General features: G+C 48.0%; 1 protein-coding gene across 3 annotated transcripts in view; it reads right to left on the bottom strand.

Annotated features, from left to right (window-relative positions):
* ACVR1 (activin A receptor type 1) overlaps positions 1 to 24005 on the bottom strand; it is a 45786-nt gene extending 21781 nt beyond the window's left edge. The window contains exon 1 of one of the 3 annotated variants that reach the window (XM_015635176.2): positions 23979 to 24005. Coding sequence is in view for 1 of the 3 variants with exons in the window: in XM_015635175.1 (XP_015490661.1) it covers positions 3329 to 3453 (125 nt within the window). In the remaining 2 variants the exon portion in view is untranslated. Of the gene's footprint in view, positions 1 to 3328; positions 3454 to 23732; positions 23753 to 23978 lie in introns of those variants that run through there. The other 2 variants (XM_015635177.3, XM_015635175.1) reach the window with 2 other exon arrangements.
* Between the last annotated feature and the right edge of the window lie 7 nt (positions 24006 to 24012).

The raw sequence follows: 24012 nt of genomic DNA on the forward strand, positions 1-24012 counted from the left end.
GGGGATCCAGGATCCCAGAGCTCGGGATTGGGGATCCAGGATCCCAGAGCTCGGGATTGGGATCCAGGATCCCAGCACTTGGGATGGGGGATCCAGGATCCCAAAGCTCAGGATTGGGATCCAGGATCCCAGCACTTGGGATGGGGGATCCAGGATCCCAAAGCTCGGGATTGGGATCCAGGATCCCAGCACTCGGGATGGGGGATCCAGGATCCCAAAGCTCGGGATTGGGATCCAGGATCCCAGCACTCCATGACAAGCTCCATACACACGTGGAGGATCCAGTGCTCCCTGACACACCCCACAGGGATGCAGGGATCCCTGTGCCACACCCCAAACCCACAGAGGGATGCAGGGATCTCAGCAGCCCATGCCATGCCCCAGGTGCAGCAGCACTGGACACCGCAGGGCAGAGCTGCAGACAGGATGCTGTGTCTGAGCTTCAGCCACATACTGGGAAAAGTTGATCATTTGGATTTAACCTCCTCCCGCTAAAGCACATTATCACTGGCAAACGAGAACTTGCTCTGGATTGAAGTCTCTTTCAAAGTGACAGCTCCCAAACAAACCTGCCATGCAGTGCAGGCAAGGAAGGGACCCTGGCTCCTGGGCAGGGCAGCATCTGCTCCAAAGCCAGCTTTGGATTCCAAAGAAGTCCTTTACACTAGCTCTGGAAGCCCAAATGAATATGCCAAGCACAAGGCAGATCAAACACTTGGTGAAGACACCCAACATAACACACACACACACAACTGGTTCAGGTAACAGAGTTGACAGAATCCTTATAGTTTGTAGTCAAAGTCCCAACACTGCAAAACCCACCCTGAAACCCCAGTGCCCGTTCCACCCTGCTCCACTTCCACAGCTAATATTGCTTTCTCCTTTCTTCCTAAGAAAACTGTGTCCTGCCAAATCATTCCTGACAGCAAGGTGGGGTGAAGTTCTGTGCAGGGATGGTCAGGACAGCAGCTGCAAGAAGCCACAGGGGAGAGAGGAACCAGTTCAGCCATCCCTAAAGACCACGAGGAGCCCTGCAGGCACTGGCTGTGGGGAAATGGCCTTCAGTGCCCAGTGCCACCACGAGCACAGACGGCGGCAGACGGAGCGAGCCCATTACTGCACAAACTACAGGTTACATTTCATCTCCATATGACACAGACATGGGAACACGAACCACGAGAGCAGCTCAGACGTTCCACATGAGATCAGAAGCACCCAGATATCGCTGACAGTCCCTGTGGCCCCCTGCCAAGAGCCCAAGGGCTGTACATATTTTGCATGTACCTCACCAGATTCCTATCAAAAGAAAACATCCATAATACTGGATCACAGTTGTGCCATCCACATCAACCACACACGAGCTGAATTCATCCACAGCTGTGTCTTCAGAAGGAGAAATGTGCATTTAAATGCAATAATTCACAGCTTGTTCTTTAATTGAAGCTCATAAAAAAGAGATACAACCCCCCAGCAGCCCCACAAAGGCATTCCTTGCGTCAGAGAGCCACAACCTTGGGCAGCCCTTTCTTATGGCCTAAACTTGGTTGCCAGAATTCAGAAGATGGAAGCCAGCCACCAACTCCATTTGGTACCAACCTGAAAATGCACAAGGCACACGTCCATGCTTAGCAGCTCCAAAAACGTGTCCAAGTGCCACCCAGAAAGATCAAATGTCTCAGATTCAAGTGACCACAAACACAGAAAGAGTGAAGGATGGGATACTGTTTCCTCTGTACAAAGCAAAATCACAGCACTGCTAAGTAAGAATAAAACCACCACGTGAAAGGCAACTACAGAGTAAAAGGTCCTGCAAGTTTCTCCTGGTCAGTAACTCTGACATGCTCACAAAGAGCCAATCCCTTGGTTCTTAAAAGAAAAGGTAGCACAGCACAAGTGTCATATAAAAATGAATACAGCCTGCTCCCAGGGAACAGGGACAAGACAAGAGGAAACAGCATCAAGCTGTACCAGGGGAGGTTCAGGCTGAATACTGGGGGAAATTCCTTCATGGTAAGGGTTGTCCAGCCTTGGCACTGTCCAGGGCAGTGGTGGAGTCCCCGTCCCTGGAGGGATTTAAAAGTTGTGAGGATGTGCCACATTGGGTTAGTGGTAGCCTTGGCACTGCTGGAAGAATGGTTTGACCTCGTCATCTTAGATTTTGCAACACAAGCCATTCAGTGATTCCATGTGGGCAGCATGGAGGCAGAACACAGAAGGCACTTGCCCAGTCCAAAGGTAGGTGTGTAGATATTGCATCAGTACAGGGGTCTTAGGAAACCCACTGACAGCTTACTCAAACAATGAAGCAAGCACAGACACTTTTAAATTCATCTGCAGCTACCCAGAGCCTTTGAAGACATGTGCATCTGTCCATACCATTTGTTGCCTTGCAGGGTAAATGAATTCACCAGGAGCCAGCTATCAAGGATTAGCATTGCCCCATGGAAGAGCCTTCCCTGCAGAGCCTGCATACAGCAACATCACTTAAAAACCCTCATTCACTAAGTCACTCCTGGGGTTCACTGGCCTGCCACCGCTGGGAGCAGCTGCAAAGTGAGGTGTGCAATTGCAGATGTGCAGAGAAGCAGCACACAATGAACACACAGGGGTTTGCAGGCCCATGAGCCACTCAGGGGAGTGCTCAGGTTCAGGTTTCACCTCACACCAGCGTGCCCCAGGCACCACACAGGTATCTGCTCAAGACACTTAGATACACATGAATTACTGTGGCTTCTCACACATTTCACATATAAACAAAGGTGTTATTTTACTATGCTACACACGTTTCCTTGCTGCACAGGTATTCTTACATGGCACACAGCTCCTACCAGCGGGGAACATTGCATTCTGTAACAGGAAAAAGGCTCCATCACACAGCTTCACAGCTTCTCAGACACTTCTCTGCTAGACACAAGTCATAACTACAGACAACCTTGAATACCACTCTGCCAAGACCATTCTAGATGGCCACAAAGTGAGGAAATCCCCATCAATGTCTGGTGACTTCATCTGGGCTGAGGAGGCAAGGAGAGCACCCCTGCACAGACAGACTGCCACACTCTTCCCCCTGGAATGGTTCTCTCTCCAAAGACAGCGTACTCTCACATCTCAGCACAAAACTGAAGATACAGACTCTATCCAAACAGAACACCTGGACTGATCCATCATCTGTAAATGCCAAAACACAAATATTTTCAACTGAGAGATTACCAGGAATTGTTTGTAAAAGCTGTTCCTAAATAGTTTAGGTAAAAAGGATTAAAATAGCCACCCAAACCCAAAATGCACCCAGTAACAGTGACTTACTTTCAACTTATTCAAAGCCTACCTCTCTGAGCCTTGGCCTGCATTCCTCCAGCCAGCAGGAGTGTGTTTATTCCAGATGTTATCAGTGCAGTGTGTGACGAAGGAGCTCAGGCAGGAACACAACTCAGGCGTTGTGGGATTGCCCATCACACACTGCTCCTGCCGTATCCTGGTCTGTCCTGACGGGGAAAACGAGGCACGAGGCCCCACTCCTGTGTGCACAGCAAGGGCTCAGCACCAGCCTGGCACAGCAAAGGCTCAGCCAGGCACAGCAAAGGCTCAGCCAGGCACAGCAAAGGCTCAGCACCAGCCTGGCACAGCAAGGGCTCAGCCAGGCACAGCACCAGCACCAGCCAGGCTCACCAGGACTCTGCCATGGCCCCGAGCAGCTCCTATCCCCAAAGCTACCGGCCCACAGTGAGAGCACAGCCCCCAGAACCCTGCATCAGTCCCTGCATCAGTCCCTGCATCAACCCTGCATCAACCCTGCATCAGTCCCTGCATCAGCCCCTGCATCAGCCCCTGCATCAGCCCCTGCATCAGCCCCTGCATCAGCCCCTGCATCAGCCCTGCTCCCCAAATCAGCATGGCTCTGCCAAGAGCCGTGTTACAATCTGAACCAGAAACCCAGACAGCTCAGCTCACAGTCTAAATGAGATCACTGACTGCTAATCATTTTCAAATGCTTTTTAGTAACTAGTTAAATATTACATAGCTCGCCTGTTCGGAGTTTCTGCAGAACACTCCAGCCAACCAAAACAAACATTTCCAAAAACAAATCTTTGGTTTGGTTATCACCAACAAAAGTCCTATTTTTCCCTTAAGGAAAGGCGGGAAAAGGGGAAAAAAAAAAGGGGGGGGCGGGGCGGTGGTTTCCCCCCTGGTTTTCCCTGGTTTTCTTTTCACAAATCTTAAATAGTCATTTTTTTATTCTGGGTGGAAGAGAAGCCTGGGCCTGATGTTGTGCACAGCTTTTAGAGACCATCTCCTACTGGGGCACACCCTGCTGCAAGATAACAATGCTGTCTAGTTCCCACAAATGCAGTAATTAAGCAACATCTCCCTACAGTATCTATGTTTTCACACATGCAGGGACCTAGAGAGGTGCAAATGCTATTTTTTGCAGTCCCTGACACTATCAGGCCAGATCACTCCGAGCCAAACGCTGAGGGAGGTGAGCCCCACAGCACTCTCCAGGTGACCCCTCAGCTGTGTTGGTATTTCACTCCAGTGAGGACCTCATTTGTACATCAATAATCCTAGTGAGATTTTGCAGATTTACCCTGGGTAAACCTGAACCTCCAGAGTTATTTTCACAGGGTCATCACCACAAGAATATTCTATTTCTGCCCTTTAGCCCAAGCACCCTATCCCGAATGCAGTTTGGGGTATTTTGATAAAAATTAGCCAAAACTTTTTTTTTTTTTTTTAAATCCATTTCATTGCATTGTCAGAATAATACAATGGCAACATGACACAGCAAACACAGCTACTAATTAAAACAGAACCATCAAAGCTGGAAACACTATAAACATATATTTTTTTTTTTATTGTGTATACATATAAATCTATAAACCTGAGCAGGAGAGGAGCAGGAGAGGTGCAGAGGAACACAGTACCATGGCAGGGGTACCAAGGAGAGACAGGAGAGTCTGGCTTCACACCTCCAGCTCACTGCTGAGGGATTACGCTGGGATTAGAGCAGCATTCTTCAGGAGTGATGGGATGCTACAAAATCAGAAAGGTTAAGGGACACGGAAGAGTCAGGTGTTCATTCTGCACCCCACTTACAGCTTAACTGCTCCTAGCCTCAGCCAGTCAAAGAAAATTAACCAACATTTACAGAGCAACCAGACTGAGAACAGCAGTTCCTGACACTCCATAGGCACAAGCCATGAAACAGCATTTCCCCTCATCAGAGAATTTCATTAACTATTACTCTGGAGTCCAGAAAACTGAAAGCAATTTGCAATCCCAAGAAGAAGGAAACACCCTCCTGCATGAGAAAGTAAAATCTTCAGAGATTATATAGGCCACCCCAGAATTTTAGCAGTACTGTTCTACAGTTTGGTCTTACCTGTTTGGACAGGCCAGAGCCACATTATTCTGTTTTTAAATCCAAGACACAAACAAAGCAGGTCCTGTTCCAGCCCTGGTGCTCCACAGCCTCCCATCTCTCACTAGCACTGTGAAATGGGACACTTGGGAGCAGAGGTGTACAGAACCTCATGAAATCCAGGAACACTGAAGGGCACTCATAACTAAGGGGAATGCTGACTTGAAGAAGACAGTAAGATGAAGACCAGCTCAGGCTTTTCTCCATCCTTGATCCCACCAGTGGTATTTCTGTTCTTCCCACATCAGCAACATTAACCTCAGTGCTGCAGTTCACAGCTTTACCCTGTTCTCTCCCTCCACCATGATCCTGTCCCTCAAAGCACCTGGCAAGCTGTCTGCCCTTTCTTACCTGAGTTAGTGCCTCCACCACAGGTCTCTGTTCTGCTCAGATCTTACCTGTGGCAGTCTCACCTGGGACACTGATCCATCTAACATGCAAGCTTGTGTGCTAAAACAGCTCGAGAACTTTACAAATCACTTTGTCCTGGCATTCCTCAGTTGCTGTTACAGCTGTGTCTACTTTGACCTCTCAGGCAAACCCTTGGTATGGGGGCAAAGCCTGGTATGGGGGTTCCCCAGCACAGTCCCAACCATTGTCCATCACTGCCTGCTCTGCACCCCTCAGTCCAACCATCAGGCACCTGGTCATCTCTCCAAACACCAAATGTATCCCAGTTACACACAATTCTGACACTTCTTTCCAGAGCCATTTCAAGTATTCCCTTTCCATCTATTTAGCTGTATGCTGTCAAACTCGCACATCTCACGTGGCTTTGCCAAAGCTGACTGTACTTGCAGATCTTCAGAAAACCATTCCACAGATTCATACACACTTGTGGTTGGATTGCTGCTGCAGAAGCCAAAAGCAGGCAGTCTCATCCCTGTGTAACAGCTCAATTCCCATGGCTGACCTCACACACACTCAGCTGCAGATGTGAAGCACAATGAAAGGCCAAGTCTCTTTGGGGACCAGCGTGGCTCTGGAGCTGTGCCCAGACTGCCCAAGAGCAGCACACCTATCAGCAGCTGGGAACAAGGCACACCCACAGCCCAGAGACCTCATGACACACATCCACCGGCTGTCTCCAGGTGCAGCATCTCCACAGAGAGGAGCCAGCCCTGACTGAGTGTAACACACTGAGAGCACCTTCACCCGCTGCTCCTGAGCACAGCAACAACCCAAACATGCTTTGGGCCAACAGCCCTCCTCACTCATGGGCTGTCATGGAGGAAGGGATCATTCTGCACAGGACACAACGCAGCACTTGCTCACACAGAGCAGGGGAGCATTCCACTCTTTTTCCAACAACATCAAGCCATTTTCCTCAGAGGAAAACTCAAGTTAAAGGAGTGTACTTGAGTACTTCCCACAAATAACCTGCTATACAAACTGTTCCTACAAAGGGTCAAAAAGCACTAAGGCACTGTCATAGGCACAAGGAAATAAATTTCGGATATTCTGAATAGTAGCTGTCATCAGCCTGTCAGCCAGATAATGCTGAAGAAAAGGTCCAACAGTCAGTACAAAAAGGTTTCCATGTCCCTACACTCACTGCTCAGTGGAAATGGAAAACCAGGTTGGTCAACAAGGCCGGATCTGACTTCACAGAAACCTTCAGCGTTTTCACTCATCTTCTAGCCACAAGACAGACGATTCTGGGTTTCATGCTCTAAAACTTTTCATTCAAGAAAAGAAAGCAGCATCAAAACCCTACCCCAGGTTCTTACCAGCATGGCTCTAATTGAGTGCTCTGAAGTTAGCAGGAACACAGCTGCAGAGAGAAAGCAGAAGCTGCCATGTCTGCCTGTGAGCATTCAATTAGGCCAGGAATCATCTGAATTTCGGCTGGACTAGACACTAAGAAAACCACAATAAAATGGACTGAGGCATCCAAAATTATTCTCAAAAAATAGGCCAGACTGGGCATGAAAACATCTGGGCTTGGCTTGAGTCACAAACCACATGAGCAAGACACCCCACTGCTGCCTGCGGGCCAGGTGAGGAATGTGAGCAGCACAAAGCCAGGCAGCAGCAGTCTCCCACACCCAGATTCCCTCTCTGCATCTTCCTCCACTGAACATGCAACAGGCCCTTTATTCTGACGTGTCTTGCACATCCCAACCCAATAGAATTCCTAAGGATGGGATTTCTGGGGCGTCAGGTAACATACATGATCACAGCTGGAGAGCCTGCCAGCTCCAGACACATACTTCCACTTCTGAGACAAAAACAAAGCCAGAAAGGGTTAAACCATTCCAATCCTGGCCTATGCTGATGTCCAGCTGGCCAACACCGTACACACTCCAAGGATCCCGTACTCTGCTACACCAACACACAGCAGCTCCCCTCCCTCCCTCTTTCCATTAACTCACACAAAGTGATGAAGACAAGTTCATCCCAACTCTAAGCAGCAAACAGCCAAGGCTTCAGACACCAGGAGGACTGCAGCATCTCAGCTCCTCTGTCCCTCAGATGAGTCAGTGTCAGCACTATTCCCTTGTGGCTTTTCAGTATTGACACAAGTGAGCTGAGCATTCTCAGCAGAACTGCTCTCCGAGGCCAGAAAGCCCCAGAGGGATCTACACCACAGTGGGAAAGACAGGCATGGGCTTGGGCCATTGACCTGAAACTGTTACTTCCTAGACTCAGTAATGAAAGAGGGGAAAAAAGCAAAGATTAAGAAGGAAGTCAGCAGAACTTCAGCGATTAATTAAAAATAATCTGCTCATACATTTTAGAAATAAGCCTGACAGGACAAACAGGTATGTAAGAGACATAGGACACAGTATATTTATGCACTTAATAGAACACAGAAAATGAGTAGACTATTATACATATAACCCAAGACTAATCCAGGAAATCCCCTTTCTGGCCACCACATGTACTCCTAAAATGCATTTCAGCACTCGGACTTCAGAGTGGATTGCCCTTGGTCCCCTCACTGGAAGGTGCTACCACGTATGGCTCCGAGCTGCCCAGAAGAGGCTGAGAACCTGAAGCCCATCTTTCAGGATGGAGCCATACACCAGGAACAGAGCCTGCAGCTTAGTCTCCTCCAGAAGAAGTCCAGCATGCACATGCCCAAACCACTCTCACAATAAATGGAGCTCCTGGCAGGGACAGGATTCAAAAAGCGCACTGCTCCAAGACAGAGGCCCGATGCAGGTAAGAGCCATCGAACCACCTGACCCCACAAGCATGTCTGGCCTTCACCTCAGCTCTGCATCCCCCAAAAGCCAGAGGCAGCAGCTGAGGGCAAGCAGGACGCCAAGAGGGGTAAGAATTAACTTTTAACAGGAAAAGGGGGGATGCACACCCGAAGCAAGCCCGCTGCTCCCCACGGAAGGGAGGAGCACGTTCAGTGTCTGAGCGTGGCCCCAGCCCGGCAGCTGTCGGCTCCCACGGCTGGCACTGTCCAGGGACAGCCACCCTGGCCCTTCAGCACTGCTTACACCACTACTGAAGGTTTTATCTCTCCCTTTTCCTGTCAGCTCAGATCCAGACAAGCTGACTCTGTTAACATTAGAATGCTTATTTTTCCCCGACCCACTATCTCCAAGCCAAAACAACATCTGGAACTTCAGCTTGCAATACAAAGAGAGACAGATTATAACTGGAAAAAGCTACACATCAGCTTCCCAAGCTTTATATGTTTCTGCTTTTATCTGAACTTCCTACATGTCTCTTCCAAAACAGCTCCACAGGGAGAAGAACTGAGTCCTTCACAGAGACTCCCAAGTACAACCTAAGGCCCCTTCCATTTCAGAATGACCTCCAATGATTATCAGAAAAATAACAGGAGCAATACCAATAGGAAAGTTTAGAGTAAGAATTTACCATCTGCTCCTTACACAAAAGAGAGGTGACATACCAGTGACCTAGAAAAGGAAATTAAACAAAGAATATTACTGGTGTGTGTTACTTGATAAAGTAATGGAAGGAAAACCTGGCGCCATTTCAGACTACATAAAGGTCCTCCTTTAACAGACAGCTGTCTCCAGTGCCATTTAAGTGCACTTTTTGCTTAGATCATGGTCAATGAATCATGAAAATCAATACAGATGGAAAACATAAAACCACGCTGCAGACAGGCTCAGCAGTGGAGCGTGTACCAACTAGCACCAGCCTCAGCTGGAGAGAGACATGCCAAATAAACACAGACTAGTTTTTCCAACAACATTTATTTAACTCTTAGTAGTTAATTAACACAAGCCATGACTACTGGTTATTTTCTAACCATCCATCCCAGTGCAGTTAGGCACCCCAGGCTCACCAGCCAAGCTCTCCTGTCCCCGGCCTCACGCAGAGCTGCTCCCAGCCCAGGGACAGCGGCGCTGGCCGATGGTGGCCGAGATGTTCTCCAGGGAGCCGCGGCTCCGCTGTCCCAGAGCACCCAGCACATGGAGCTGCCTGCCAAGGCCAGCCTGGCTGCTGGGACAGCCCTTCCCCAGGGCCACACCGCTGCCTGCTAAGCAACCAACGCTCTCAGAGCAGGAATTTTCATTTCCCAGCTCCCTGGCCGAGTTACCCACTGCTGCTCCCGGGCTGCAGGAAGCTGCCGTGCTGCTGCCAATCGCAGGATTATTTTCAGCTGACAATCATGTAAAACCAATTTGAATGGCCAAAGCAGAATGAAGTGTATGTTTTCAGGAACAAACAAAACAAGTGTCACGGGTTTCTGTGCCTAGCATCAGAGTTTTAACATAACACAGAGTGGAACCCAATTAAAATAGTTCTTGTTGAACGGAATCGGCCGTGTTGCAAGTGGAAGGACAGAGAGCCAACCCCCACATTGTCCCAATGCTTTGACAGTCTCATAGCAATGACCACCAGTTCAAACACACAGCTCATGCCAACTCCAGTGAAGCAACAGCAGCATAAGCTCTAAATGGTAATTTGCTGCTGAATACAGACAGAAACTCTATGCAACACTCAGAAATTAGTCATGTTTTAGCAGATTTTTTCTTTGCACCCAGCTGTTGCTTGTTCACAAGGCACCTACTCACATATTAGCCATTTCCCCTCTGAAAAGCAGGATTAGCTCACAGCAATGGTACTCAGCAGCAGTGACACCCAGCCCTCCCAGCCCATCCCCGTGGGTCCCCAGCCTGCCCTGCAGCAGCCAGGCACTCCAAAGGAAGCTCAGCACTGCCAGCAAACAGCAGATCTGAGCTGAATAAACAAATTCTCTAGCAATGCTTTTAATACATTACTTTTCTGACAGTAGGCTGAAAGAAACAGGAATTACTAAATCATCTCCAAAACCCCCAGAACTGACTGAATAATGTGAAGTCACTCGACAGTGTGGGCTAGTAAAAACAGAAGTCACCCCTACTGATCTGCACAGCCCTTTGTCTGGGAACATTCACCACAAACACAGACAAGACCAAGTTCCTTTGTACCAGAGCTTTGGGCTGACGTGTCCCGCTGTGGTCTGATGGCAAGGACATCCTGCATGTCCCATCCCCATTTTCAGGACAGAACATCTAACATTCCTCACGGCTTCCCAAAGCAAAGATAATCACAACCTGGCCTAGCAGAATTTGAAGCTAAAACCAGTGAGTTGCTATTGTGTGAACTTGGTTGTTGGTGGGGTTTGTTTCCCATGAAGAGAATTTGTGCAGTCAAACAGAATCTGCTCTGCCTAGGATTTCCCTGAATTCCAAGAGCACTGCAGCAACATTCTCCAATACCCATTTCATGAGCATGCAGGAAACTGAACTGTAGCTACTTACAGATGTTACACGGCAAAACCACTTAACCAAGAAGAGCACTGTGATTTCATCTCTTTTTCTGTACCCATTCATAACACCATGATCATTTCCACTCACTCCAAGTTCCTCCAAGTGATCATCTGGGGAAGACAAGAGTTGCTGGACACCAGTTAAACCTGACCTACTGATACAAACACACTGCTGCAAGAAACCCTACTACTAACAACAGAGTTTTAGCTAAGAACTGTGCTAAGAGATGACTCCTTGCCTGCAGCTGCTCAGAGACACCTGGTTTTGGACCTGCAAGTGTACATTACCTCCTCCAGCAGCAATAAACCCCACATGTCCCTGCAGCACTCAGTGCTCTGCTGCCTTGCTCTGGAGTCCTGCCACTGTCCCACCTCCATACACCCAGGGGCAGACAGGCTCCTCTCAGCACCACAGGTAAGCCTGCAGCACAAGGCAGGTCCTGTCTGCAAACTGCTGGGAACACAAATTCCAAGCAGAGAGTCTGCTCCATGGACTGTATTTGACCATATCTACACAGCCTCAGCTCACCTGCCACCAGGTGAGGAGGGGAGGGTGGGAGATGTTTGAACAGCTCTGTTGTCACCCATGCAAAGACCTGAGATGTCACTGCACCATGACAGAGGTACCAGCAGCACCAGCTCAGAGCAGGCAGAACACGCCACAAAACAAAGCCAGAAACACTGAGTTCCCACAGCAGTGCTGCAAAGAAATCAAACAGCTTCAAAATAATTCTGTGGTAGACTTCCCAGGGGCAGAGTTGCCAAACTGGCAATTCTAGGAAGGGCTGGACAAGCCAGAGCTCTCTGCAGGTCTGCACGGCTCCCGGGGAGAAAGCAATCCCTGGCCACCCGAAAATCCAGCCCGGCTGCACGAGCTGCTCCCAGCAAGGAACACCACACTGACTGACCTCAGCACTATGTGGAGGATTTCACTCCACCTGAGCAGCGATGTACTTGGGATGGAACCTTATTTGGACTAATACCAGGAAAAAAACAGCTACAGAAATGAAAAATAAGTCAAACTGAGTAATTGTGTGAGCATAATGATTCAAAACTCCAGGTTTAAAACAAACAAAAAATCCCCCTACAACCCACACACTTGGAATTTTAGCTGGTTACCTGAAATTTTCAAAACAGCATTTACATTTTACATTTGTACGGGTGGAATACCCATTTCAGGTTTTGGTGTGTATTTAAATGCTTCCAAGTTGATCAAGGTGATTTAAGTTAGGAAGTTGAGTACCATTTAAATAACCAGTTCTAGATCTGATTTTGCACTTATTTCTGTTCTTCTCTAAGACATCCTGTTAAGACTAGCTAAATGCAGTCTTTAAAGACTATTTCCCTCTCCATCACTCTACTCCAACAACCAAACTTCAGTCACCATTTCTTATAGAAAAGGACAAATCTGTTTTGATTATTCCCTCTTATAAATACAATATTTTAAAGTTTATTTTTAACTGGAAAACAAGCTTACAGTGGCCTGACTGTGCTAATTATGCAAGAAAAATTATCAAGGCCTTTTGCCACTAAGGCCCTATTACCAGCCCAATGACACAGGACCTGCAGCTCCTGAGCCAGCAAGGTGGGCTTGTCTGGGTGAGCTGGGCAGGGGAGACAAGAGCACCCTGTTTCTCAGCCCATGGATCAGCTTTGCTGCTTTTGAGAGTCCCTGTGCACGGCCCCCACACTGCCACGACAGCGTGCAAGATGTGAAACGCTCTCTAAAAAATCTCTGACTTGTCAGACTGGGAGGGAGTGCTTAATCACCTTTAAACCCTCCTCATGATGCAGCTGGGCTGAGCACTTAACAAACTTTATTTAGCATTTACTGTGGGTTTTTATGAAAAACAAGTAAACAAAAACACAAATTAAATTAAACCCAAAACAATTCAGCCATTTAAAGTAATTTTAACTTTTATACTCCAGACACACAACCCCGAAGGTGCCACCAATTTCAGCACGACCTTCAGAGGAGGGTCAGCTCAGCAATGAAAATCTCATGAATTCCTCAAATTTTTCTAAAAAGGTTTAAGTTCTAGCTTGCTAGTTCTTAATTCAGAATAAAATCAGATGTTATTTTTTGCATGTTTTAAATGGAAAATATTTACTATGTTCCTTCCTTACTGTATTTAAACATTTTAAATTACTTTAACAGAGAAGACATGTTCTTTGTGGGTTTTTTGTTTGTTTGTTTTGTAAGAAAGTAGCCTTTCAAGATCAGAGAATCAACAGAAGCTCCCTTTAAGATCAGATACTCAAGTATTTCCTTGGTGTCTCAGGGAACTGACCAACTGTTACACCAGAAAACCCACCTTCATGCTCAGCTTTAACTCATATTGGCCACATGAGCCTGTTTCCTTGGCCTTGGTTTGCTTCTTGACACAGTAGCTACTGTGGCCTCTTGACCCATAATTGCCTCACAAAAAGAAGGTAACACACTAAGCAATTTTTTTCTTCGGCTGTGGTCCTAAGAATAAGCTGGGTAAAACCTGCAAGCTGCACCAAGCTGTCAGCTAACACACTCACAGACATCTTTCAAACAATTATGTCATGCAAGTGTTTTTGGCTTGTCCAACATTCAGTTTTTAATGAACATGCTTTTTTAACTCAAGTTTAGAAGAATCCCTCTTTCACATACAACCAAAGACACCTGTGGGACTGAGACAAGATCAATCATGTCAAAAAAGCCCTAAGATTTTTGGAAGAATATTTCAGAACTCTGAGAAAAACCCCCACATTTGGTATCCTTTCCCACTGCTGGCACACTAACCCCTCAGAGACTTCATTTACAGTGCCTGGGTCACTGCTGTTTGTGGCTTTGCTTTGGTTTTCCTTCCCTTCTGGGCCTCACTGGCCATCATCTCAGAACAAACCTTGCGGGGTGAGCCGTGCTCCCCTGGGGCACCCCGAGTTCCCCCAGAGGGTCCCAGCCAGTGCAGCCCAACACAGGGCTGTGCTCTGCAGCCTCCAGAGCCAGGAGCAGAGCCCTCGTGCTGCCTACCCAGGAAAAGCTGTAGAAACCACAGTCCCCACCCTGTGAGACACCACTGGGAACTCCTCGGACGAGGCCATCCCACCCCAAGCCAAACACAGAATCCTCTCTGCCATCACACTTCTCCTGACCTGCCAGCAAGGACCCTACTCAATGCCATCCCACCCCAAGCCAAACACAGAATCCTCTGCCATCACACTTCTCCTGACCTGCCAGCAAGGAGCCTACCCCTCGATGCTGGGGCAGCACAGCGAGCAGTGAGCTGTGCTCACCAGAACAAGGCAGCCCACCCAAGACCTCACTGATGTGCTTCCACACTCCCAGAACAAGAAGCAGGTGCAGGGGTGAGCAGCACCAAGCTGACAAGCAGTAACTTACTCTGTTAGAGACACCAGGCCACGTGCCTGGCCCTTTGCCATTCCCTCCTCTGATGGAGTCCCTGTCCCACAAAGTCCCTGAGTGTTCCTCTTTCACACCAACCCCCTCGTTACCTGTAGCTGTAGCTGGGCCCTCCAGAGCTCTCCTTTAGGAGACCCAGCAGCAGAGACTGCCTTCACTCCCAGCACAGGGGCTCTTCACCCCACAAACCCTGCAGCCCCAGAGCCAGGGCCACTTTCAGCTCACAGACATGTGAATTCCTACCAGGAGGCAGCCAAAAGCTCTGTGTGAGGCTCCTTCTCTCTCCAGAAAAAAAAGGATTTGCCAGTTTGTTTTGCTCAGTCACCCTGTGGCACACACACCCCTGAAGAAGCACACATGCTCCTCTTTCCAGATTTCCATCACAGACAGGAAAAACTGTGAATCTCTGCCTTCAAGAAGGGAACCTGTTGATGTTTTCACTCAGGTCTCAAAAGACCCATCAAGTACCAGGAGACAAACACTGAAGTCTTTCCAAAGCTGCCAGGAATGGCTCTCACTACTCCTTGTGGGAGCAGTGCAGGCACTCACAGGAAACTTGCTGTGGCCACACAGGACTGATGCTGCAGAGCAAGAACAATGATGACAGAGCCCAGTGTAGAGGAACAGCAGCCTCTGAATTGCACCTTCTGCACATCAGGCTCAAAATACAAGTGAGCTCTCATAATGCCTTTCTTCTGCCTCCATCTGCCGCTGTGCTGCTGTGGCCCTATGGACCCAGCCTTGCGGAACAGCTTCCAGCTCATTCACCTTTTCCATTTGCTTTAGTCCTCTCCCCAGAGCTCCATATCCACTAGATATTTATTTCAAAGCTAAGCCAAAACCATTCAAACACTAACACTTCAGGGCCTTCAATACTCCTGGTTGCACACAGTAGGGCTTCTTTTAGAATAAAGAGCGTCCACTTTGGGAACTAAACCAACATGATTGTAATTGGGCTGCATGTCAATGTTTTACAAATCCCCAGACTGGAAATAAAGCAGGTTTTGCTCCTCACAGAGCCTTTGTTACCAAAGGCATAAAACTGCACTGCAGCCTCAGGAACACCAATTCCTCACCAGAGATTCCAGGAACTGTGTAAGAAAACTGAGCTTCAAAACCCAGTTTGTTGTTCTGGCTCCTCACTGCATGGCATTCTGGCTTTCCTAATGAAGAAACAAGACAAAGTTCCTTCAAAATCCTGGACACTGTTCCACATGAAAGTCCAATACATATTTTCTTTGGATGTCTGAAAAATGTTCAGGATCAAATCCCAACCAAAAAGATTAAGTCAAAGACTTTTCCAGTCATTAAAACATGCCACTTTTGCATCAGGCATGGAAATACCATATTTCTTTCAGGCTTCTGATGGTGCTTAGGTTTTCATTTCCATAATTTAGGAAGAGTCATATTGATTCACTCATTCTTCAAAATATTACCTGTGTCATAAGGAAGCTGTATGGAGGGAAGGGAATAAATAGGTTTAGATTTTAGAACAGGTTTTGCAGAACAACCATGCCCAGGTTTGCTTTAGAGGTATGACATGAGTCTTACAAACGTGTAAAATACCTACACCAAGACAGAAAAAACACCCTATTGTTTCAGCAAGCTGGGACATGTTACCCAGATTATTCTCTGGGAGGCTGATGCAAACATGCCAGGTCTACAAACACACACAAAAGTGTCTACGTGGCATTGCTGGCACATTTGTAAAGGCCCAACTGACAACCAACTCATGTGGGAGAGCAAAAGCCATGCCAAGGAGTTGTTCAAGAATTTAAGATTTAAGAAGGGCACAGGCTCCAGAGCAAAAGCCGAGGGCAGGATCCATGAGAGCAGACGTGGAGGAAAGACCAAGGAAGCCACCAGCCACCCCCCAGCCTTCACAGCACGTGGTGTGGGCATTGGAGGTGGGGGACAACACAGCCCACGTTGCTGAGCAGTCCTTCAGGTGGAGCTTTTTCTTCTATCCCAGGAACTTGAAATAACTTGAATGTTTCTTTCTGGACAGAGACGGGTTCAAATTATGCAAAGAAGCTGGAGGACAGCCAAGACTCAAAGGCTTTAACCTTCATCCTAACCACAAAGATGTGCCTCTGCTCTCACAGACGGGTGTTTGCGAGCTGGTCTGGGCACAAAGCGCTGCCCAGCCGAGCTAAAGGGCCCTGCCTGAGAGGAACAGGACATCAAAGGAAGATGCTGTGCTACCTCTGGCAGGGAGGACAGCTCCCGAGTAACAGAGAAGCAGAGATGGTCCCACACCACATACACACCTAGCCACCCCTAAGAAGGAAAACGGGTGGAGTAAAAAGGTGCTTGCATGGCAATTTTCATCATCAGAATTTCATTTAGACTCAGGGTCCAGACAGGTTTTCCAACTCAGTCCAAAAACAAAGGTCAAGTGGAATGAAAGTTACTTAGATCAATGCTGAATATTTAAGAATGCACATCCAGAAAATAATTTCTGAAGTTTTCCAAGTATTCCTTTTTCTATTGTAATCACAGTCACCAAGAGAACACACCCCTCCATTTTGTTGCGGTTTTCTTTTTTTAATTCACAAGGATCAGCACCTTTTTCTTGTACTAAGGGTACATCTCAAATGCTCTTTCTTATCATTTAACTTGAGCCAGTGTTTAGAAGTAAAATTTAAAAAAACCTTCTTTTTTTAAATGCACAACTTACTGATATTTCACTCCTAAGGAGATTGGAATTCGTTAATGTAACACAAAGACTGGTGCACTACAAGTTGTACGTGTTTTCAGTCTGACAACAGAAAATAAGGAGTAGCATACAGTGTAATCCTACAAGACTGACTGCCATAAACTCCACTGCAAAATCATCCTCCTGATCCTGAAATCAGCTGGAATAGTCCCTTTTTTCTTTTTTTTTCACTCATTCCAGTCACATTCATCATCCTGTGCACATACTTTTATATCTTTTTTATAAAAGTAAATATAAAAAATTCAGCCAGTTAGTCTTTAAGTTCTATTCAGCAGGTTCTGGGGAACAGAAGGTTTTTATTCTCTATGTTTTTTATCACTCCAGCCTGGGATTTGCCCAGCCCATGCCATCAAAGTCGGTGTTTTAGCAGGCTGCTACCCACAAATGCAGCTGCAGCAGACAGTTTACTCTCCAGCAGCAGTAAGTGCTGCAATTTAATGGATTAAAAAAATCAAAATAAATATTACTCCTTATGAAGTCAAGAAGTGTTTTCATGTGTAGGATGGCCATGCAGCATGGACACAGCTTTTACCAATAACCAACCTGTGTATCACCTATCTCTCCTTAAATATAAGAGTATTATAACATAATATGATACAATTAATATTCTCTTAAACCAACGCATTATCTTTTCATTTTGCTTTCACTTTTAAGATTCAGCCTTAAAATGAGTTTAATTGTTGCAGTCCTCCCACACAAATACAAGAGACTAGTTTATTGCAATGGAGAGCCCTAAATAGCACAGTCTGGTTTAGGCTGACTAATACAAACATACATTTTGTTTAATTTTGCATTTGTTCCTAGGGAGATTTTGCTCTCATCTCTTCCACCTGGCATTGCACAGCACCTGGCAGCACAGGACATCAGCCGGCCCAGGGGGCAGAGCAGCAGGGGCAGCTGCGGCTCCGCGCGTGGCAGCTCGAGGGACGGGTGCCCACCGCTGCCCACCGCCCTGCAGAGAAGGGAGGGCAGGCAGCCATGTGGGACCACCAAAACTGCGAGTGTGAGCACATCCTGCTGCCTCCAGCAGAGCCAGCAGCAAGGAACGCTGCAGAACTGTCCCTGGGAGGGGAGCACGGCAGCCCACCAGGCCAAGGCACACCAAATACTGCCATGCTGCACTCAAGCAAGGCACCAGCCTTCACAAACACTCCGAGGCACCTCACAGTCCTCTGCATCTGCTCAGCCACCCATACCCTCAGAAATCCCTCCTTACAGCAGCACCAGCACAAGAAAAAAACCTGGGAATTAACCCGGGCTAGAAGTAACCTGGCAAAGACAGACAAAGTCTTAACCAAAAGAATGCTTTATCCAGTGTATCACATGGCCAGAGATGCCAGAACAGGAAAAAGAACAGCACATGGAGAAGGAGAAGCAGGACTGCTTACTCCCCTGCCATTAGCAGCACTGTGCAGCCACAGCCCCAAGTGCCTCAAACCACTGAGGCAGGAACCCCAAGGCATTCGGGGGGAGGGCTGGAGGGGCCTGCTGAGGCACAGGGATCCCTGAAAGCAGGGATCAGCAGCTTCCAGGACTTCAAAGGGAAGCCACCTCTAGCCTCCAAGCTATCCACACAGCCAAAGGCGGCCGGCGAAGGCTGCCAGCCCGCTCCTGCTGTCACAGGATCCTTGCCAGGCAAACAGCAGACCTGCAATTAGAAGAGGTGTTTGCTGGCCTCTCTTCTGCAGCTCATTAGCAGAGGTAAGGTTTGCAGTCAGAACAAGAAAGTCCTGACATCCAGTGAGCACAGCTCTCTACAACTGCTCTGCAAGACAAGGAACAAGTCCTCCTACCGGCTTCCATTCAACAGGATGACCAGCTTCAGCATTCTGAGAAGGAACATTCCAGGCACTCAGCACAGAAGGTTAAGTGTTGCAGCAACACATCTTCTGTAAAAAGGCCCAGATAACAGCTTTTGGTGTTCCCCCTCACAATCTTCTATCTCCATCTTGGTTATTCCAGACAACACAAATGACTCCAAAGGCAGCCTTGGACAATCACCAAACTGGAGGTCTTGGTTTTAACAAGCTTTTCTTCCTTTCCCTAAAGCAGCTGGAGTTACTCTACAACAAGCTCCAGACATTTTCAGAGCCATCTTTCCAGCAGCATCACAGGCAGGGAACAGAGACTTGGTCTGACGCTCCAGGAGTGTTTCAGAAGGGGAGATGCAGCGACAGCAGGACTTGTGGGGTGAGAACCACTCACCTGCCTCTGCACACCAAAGGGAGGAACAACCAACAACACACACCCCTAACCAGCAACAACCTGACTACAGAACAGGCCAGGAACAGATGCTCAGGAAAAAGCAAAAGGACACAGCATAAGAGGGTGATTCTTCCACCCTCCTTTGCCCCCAACCCCACGGCTCCCAGTCAGAGGTAAATTCCCAAGCCCATAACTGCATTTACTGGCCCCCCACCACAGTCCTACCAACAGATCCAACTGTCCTGCAAAATAAGAATAAGTCTCCTGAATATCCCACTGCAATCAATCTACAGCTTTAACAGGCACCACACAAAAACTATTGGTTTTCATTTTAAAGCTGCTGACAATTGATAACCCCGGTATTACCCATTCCTTACATAACAAGGAATTACCAAAAATCATCCCTTCCCATTTACCTACATCAATTGTGACTTTAAGTTCTTTCCAGTATTTCCTTTCAAGCATTTCTCCCCTTAGCAAGTCAGTTTATTTACACACCATCTCACCCAGCCTTGCAAAACCAGCCTGAGCCAATGTCCTGTAAAACCAAAACACGACCCAAGCTTGAACAAACTGTGGAGCTGAAGGACACTGATTTCCCAGTTGGTCAGGGACTTACAATGCCTTTGTACTCCAACAGAACTGCATCCCTTGGGATAAGGGACCTCGATCTGGGGGTGGAGAGGTGTTTCAGAGCTGGTGGAACACCGATTTGCAGGCATAAGGAATGCAAAGCACGTCCTCAGCAGAGCTGGCAGAATCCTGTGTCCAAGAAGCCCTGGGCCGGGCACAGTGACCAGCACGGCCAGCGCTGGGGCAGGCAGCAAGGTGAGGCACTGCCTGAAAGGCAAGGACACCTCAGAAGAGCCCTGCTGAAGAGGGATCTGCACCACCTGGCACACTGATGCAGCACCTGACGCTGAGCATGCAGGAGCAGATGAGGTCTGCTCTGGCCTTCCAGGGGAACAGCACTGCTGAACTGCAGTGCTGCCATCTCCCACCTAAGGAATAGCTGTGTACTCACTGCACAGGCAGCACAGACACACTCCTCACATCCCTTCCAGAAAACAGGAAAACCAGGCAGCTCATGGCAAAGGTGAGCTTAAACTCTACTTGTAAGTGCAGTTCGTTCTCTGTGGATCTTCTTAGCAGAAATTCGAGAGTGTTCTGAACAACCTCAATCTACAGATGCAGATCACTGAAACAGGAACCTGTGAGCACTGTACACACAATTTCAGAAGACCACACGTTAAGGAGAGGATTACCATCACCTGAGATTGGGTCATGTGCAAACTCATGGTCCAATGTAACACAGAAAACTACTGCACTACAACCACTTACTGTAATTGGACTGCACTTCTACACTTTTGAAAGCTCTACTCAAAAATCATGTTTTGGCTGCAAACACAGTAGGGAAAAAAAAGGAATTTCTTGAAAGCATTTCAATGGAATTCCATACATTTTGTAGTCAACAACACTTTATAAATTTGTGATCCAAAACAGTTTTCAAACACATGTGAATTCAGCTTTCCAACACTGCTAGAAAACACCGTCATTCCTGATTTTTACAGATACGTACAGGTATGTACAGGATATAAATGCCTTACACCCCCAACATGTGGCCACAGATCTTGCCCACAGCAGTGCTCAAGATGAGGATTTTGACAGCATCAGATACCTCTGTAACTAAGATGCCCTTGAAGTCCCAGTCATGACTACCCTCAGGTACTGAAGTAACTAATCCATCCCCTAATCCACTGCCCACCCTGGCTGAGGCCAGCCTGCCATCCACCCCGGTGATACCTGTGAATCCTCATACACAGAGGCACTCAGCAATCTTCAATACCACCACTGCAACCTGCCCTAGCTCCTGACAGCTGCACAGGTGAGTGTGACGAGTTTTTACCCTGTTTATACACACTAGAGCAGGTATCAAGATGCCCATTTGAGAGTTCCAGTACCAAGAATGTAAATGAATTCAAGTAGCTTTTTTTTGGCAGGGACAAGAAGGGCTGAACGGGTGCCTAATTATTTCACAACGGCTGTCCCTAGATCCTATTTTAGCATCGGGCTTTCATTAAATTTAAGCATGACTTCAGAGTACCAGCTGGCTGGAAAAAACAAAAACCACAAACACAACCCACTCACAACACCCCACGGGTGTTCTTTCCCCCGCCCATGTTCTCTTCCTACCCTCACTGAGGGCTTGGAAGACACCAGTTCCATTTGGAAAGCCAGCCTCAAAAGCAGATAAGTTCTGCAGGAAATGGCTATATTTAGCCCTCCCCTTTCACCTCAGCTTCTCCACACACTTGCATTCTCCTGCAAAAGGATCTTGCTCCTCAGCTGTAGAGGTGATCTTTAGCAGGTCACCTCAGCAGAAAAAATGCAACCAATTTCATACGTGTTCAGAGAAGAGCGTGAACAATCCCCAGAATATCAAATATTCAGCTGCTAGGGCATACAATAAAATTCTCATGCCTCTTAAGTGTGTTGAATTGCAAGCTCCAGGAACACGATATGGCCAAAATCACTTTCTGAGTGGTGCCCATGGAGGGCGAGGCTGAACCTCTGCACACACTGGCCAAAATTTTGTCAGTAACTAACACAGCCATCCTAATTGCTACAGAGTATAAACATGAGGCAACAAATTCAACAGCTCTGAAACTAAAATATTTTTTGAATAAATAATTTTCTAAATTTATTACCTAATAAATCATAAAAAAACAGTGAACAATGGTTCCTGGGCAGTGGAAGTTAGACATAGAATATCAGCAACACCTCTGGAAACATCATCAGCACCAGGTCAGTAGGATTTCCCTTTCCCAGCCTGAAACTTTGAGATACATTTTAAGACTTAAAAGTAAAAACATATAAGGTTTTTTTTTTTCCCCTCAAGCTGTTTCATTTAAATAACAGCCTCACCTGATATAATTCTGTCCTAATCATGATTTAGGCCTGTAAGAGCTGACTATTTACAAACTGAGGAGGTTGAGGCGTGAACTAAGTCACAGCAACAGACCTTAAAGTGCATCCCAAGATGAAGACAGAACAAAACAGCTCTGACTCAGTGCGAGAAGACAAACAGGCAGAGTTAGAGTTAGGAACTACTCCCCAGCCCTGTGCCACTGGGCAAGGAGCACACACCCGCCCCCTGAAACAGGAATGCAGGTCTTATCCCAGCAAACAAATCCTGAGGGAAGGCAAACCTCTGAAACCACTGCACACACTTAACACCTCCTGGGGAGAGCACAGGGCATACAGGAACTTTTTGTTCCCTTAAAACAGATCCTCCTCAAAAAAAAAGTTTCGGCCATCAAAGGCCCCAGCCATGCACTTGAGAGCTCTCCACAGCCAGGACTCCAGCTTTCCCATTTCAATTGCAAGGCACCCCAGCACTCTTCAAACAGTTCCAGCCCTTCAAGGACAAGGCTCGGAGAGTATTTGCAAAGTGCCTGCTGCATTCCAGGTCAGCACCATCCCTCTGAAGATGAGTATAAGGATCAGAGCGAAGATCGTATTACAGGAAACAAAAGAAAAATGAAAGTTTAAAAATAGACTTGTCATTGCCCACAGCTAGCTGCAATAGCCACAGGAGCCTTCTTCAAGGAGAAGCTGAGATGGGCTTCAATGCAGACCATAAAAACACACGAGACTGGGAAAAAGAATCTGCTGTCTTCTGAGAGCTCAATGCATCATTTTAAAAAGTGTTTTTGTACAAACGTGCCAGTTCTGCAGCTCGGTCCAGAGCCTGGAAGTTCCCAGCAGTAACATCATCCTGAGGCACCGGTGCCTCCAGCACAACCTTACAAGAACCCCAGCTCTTTGAGAACCCACTGAAGGTGAACTGCTGTCTCAATTACTGGAAAACAAAGTGGTTTCCCTTCAATTTATGTAAAAAGTCCTGCTAGAAACAAGTTGTTCCAGCACTTTTTATAGACAGAGTTGGAAAGAGTGCCTGGGCAGTTTCCCGTGCTGGAGCCACGGCCCAGGTTTCCCAGGGCGGTGTGTTTGGAGCCGCAGGTCAGCGCCAGCCGAGCGGGCAGAGCGGCACAGCCGGCCCCAGGGGCTGCCTGCGGACACCCGCGGGCTCCGGGCCCCGCTCCAGCAGGTCTGCCCACGGCAGGAGCACCTTTAGAGATGAACTGGCACCAGGGACTTTGGCCCCTAACTTTCCTCTCCCATCCAACCCCGGACTGTCCGCCTACTGCCGTGGGCAGAGCCAGCCCATCCACGGGGAGCTCACCGCGCCTCCAGCCGGGCCAGCTCCGCGCAGTCCACGGCGGCCACCGCGAGGGAAATCTCCTCTACCCTGGCCAAAATCACCGCAAGTTCCTAAAGAGCAGAGAAGAGGGAAAGCCCCAGCCCTGCCCGCCCCGCGGCGATGCTGCACCCCCGAACGCGGCCGCGGGGCCACTGTGCGCCCCCCGCCCGCACCCGGCGACCCCCGGGGCGCCGTCCCCAGCGAAGCCTCCCGTGCGGCGGGACCGACCTGCTCCGGCGGCCGGGACTCACCCGCTGGGCCG

The sequence above is a fragment of the Parus major genome, chromosome 7, assembly GCF_001522545.3.
Source record: "Parus major isolate Abel chromosome 7, Parus_major1.1, whole genome shotgun sequence".
NCBI lineage: Eukaryota > Metazoa > Chordata > Aves > Passeriformes > Paridae > Parus > Parus major.